A 1161-nucleotide genomic window follows, 5' to 3' on the forward strand; every position below is an offset into this window, starting at 1 on the left:
ATCGACAAATCCAAGGTCACCTTGGTCAGGTGGCTGCCGGACACCGAGCGCCTGTTCCTGGCGTCCCACGCCAGCGGCCACCTGTACCTGTACGACTGTGAACAACCCTGCTCCTCCACCACCCCCCAGTACACCCTCCTGACGCAAGGAGAAGGCTTCAGGGTCTTCTCCAGCAAGAGCAAGACCCCCAGGAACCCCCTGCTGAAGTGGGCGGTGGGCTCGGGGCCGCTGAACGAGTTCGCCTTCTCTCCGGACGGGCGGTGGCTGGCGTGCGTCAGCCAGGACGGCGTCCTCAGGGTGTTCCACTTCTCCTCCATGCTCCTCCAGGGCATGATGAGGAGTTATTTCGGGGGTCTCCTCTGCGTCTGTTGGAGCCCCGACGGTCGTTACGTGGTCACCGGTGGTGAGGACGACTTGGTGACGGTGTGGTCGCTGGCCGAGGGTCGCGTGGTGGCCCGAGGACACGGCCACAAGTCGTGGGTGAACGCGGTGGCTTTCGACCCTTTCATGGGTGGTGGGCGCGGGGAGACCCCCGAGACCCCGCGGGACCCCCCGGGGGTGGCGTACCGCTTCGGCTCGGCCGGCCAGGACACCCAGTTCTGCCTGTGGGACCTCACCGAGGACGTTCTGGAGTCGCGGGGTTCCCTCCCTCGGCCTCGCCCGGCGCCCGGAGACCCCCAGATCAACCTTTCGGCTTTGCCTCGTTCTTTATCCCGCTCCAACAGCCTCCCCCAAACCGGGGGGGGGCCCCAAATCTCACCACGAGCCCCCCCGGCGTTGAGCGCGGGGCGTTTCGCCACACTGACGCCGCGGGACCCCCGAGGAGGAGGAGGAGGAGGAGCCCCCGAAAAGGAGCAGCACAAACGTTACCACAGCTTGGGCAACATCAGCAGGGGAGGGGGAAACGCTGAGAAAACCCCCCCGGGGGGCGTTCCCGGGGGGTCTCGGGGGTCTCTGGACATGGCCAAGGTGTTGGGGACGGCGCTGTGCCCGAGGCTGAACGAGGTTCCGCTGCTGGAGCCGCTGGTGTGCAAGAAAATCGCTCAGGAGAGGCTGACGGTGCTGCTGTTCCTGGAGGATTGTATCGTGACAGCGTGCCAGGAGGGGCTGATCTGCACCTGGGCACGGCCTGGGGTCTCTGTGAGTGTGGGGAGGGGTCTC

At 66.5% G+C, this 1161-nt stretch overlaps 1 protein-coding gene across 1 annotated transcript in view; it reads left to right on the top strand.

The window, feature by feature from the left end:
• Positions 1-1156, top strand: part of DMWD (DM1 locus, WD repeat containing) — a gene marked incomplete at both ends in the record, with an annotated part of 2538 nt that extends 1382 nt beyond the window's left edge. The window contains one exon of the mRNA XM_015616752.1: positions 1-1156. This exon is cut by the window's left edge and continues 6 nt beyond it. Within this exon, the coding sequence (XP_015472238.1) occupies positions 1-1156 (1156 nt within the window).
• Between the last annotated feature and the right edge of the window lie 5 nt (positions 1157-1161).

Source organism: Parus major, unplaced genomic scaffold, assembly GCF_001522545.3.
Source record: "Parus major isolate Abel unplaced genomic scaffold, Parus_major1.1 Scaffold683, whole genome shotgun sequence".
In the NCBI taxonomy this organism is placed as follows: domain Eukaryota; kingdom Metazoa; phylum Chordata; class Aves; order Passeriformes; family Paridae; genus Parus; species Parus major.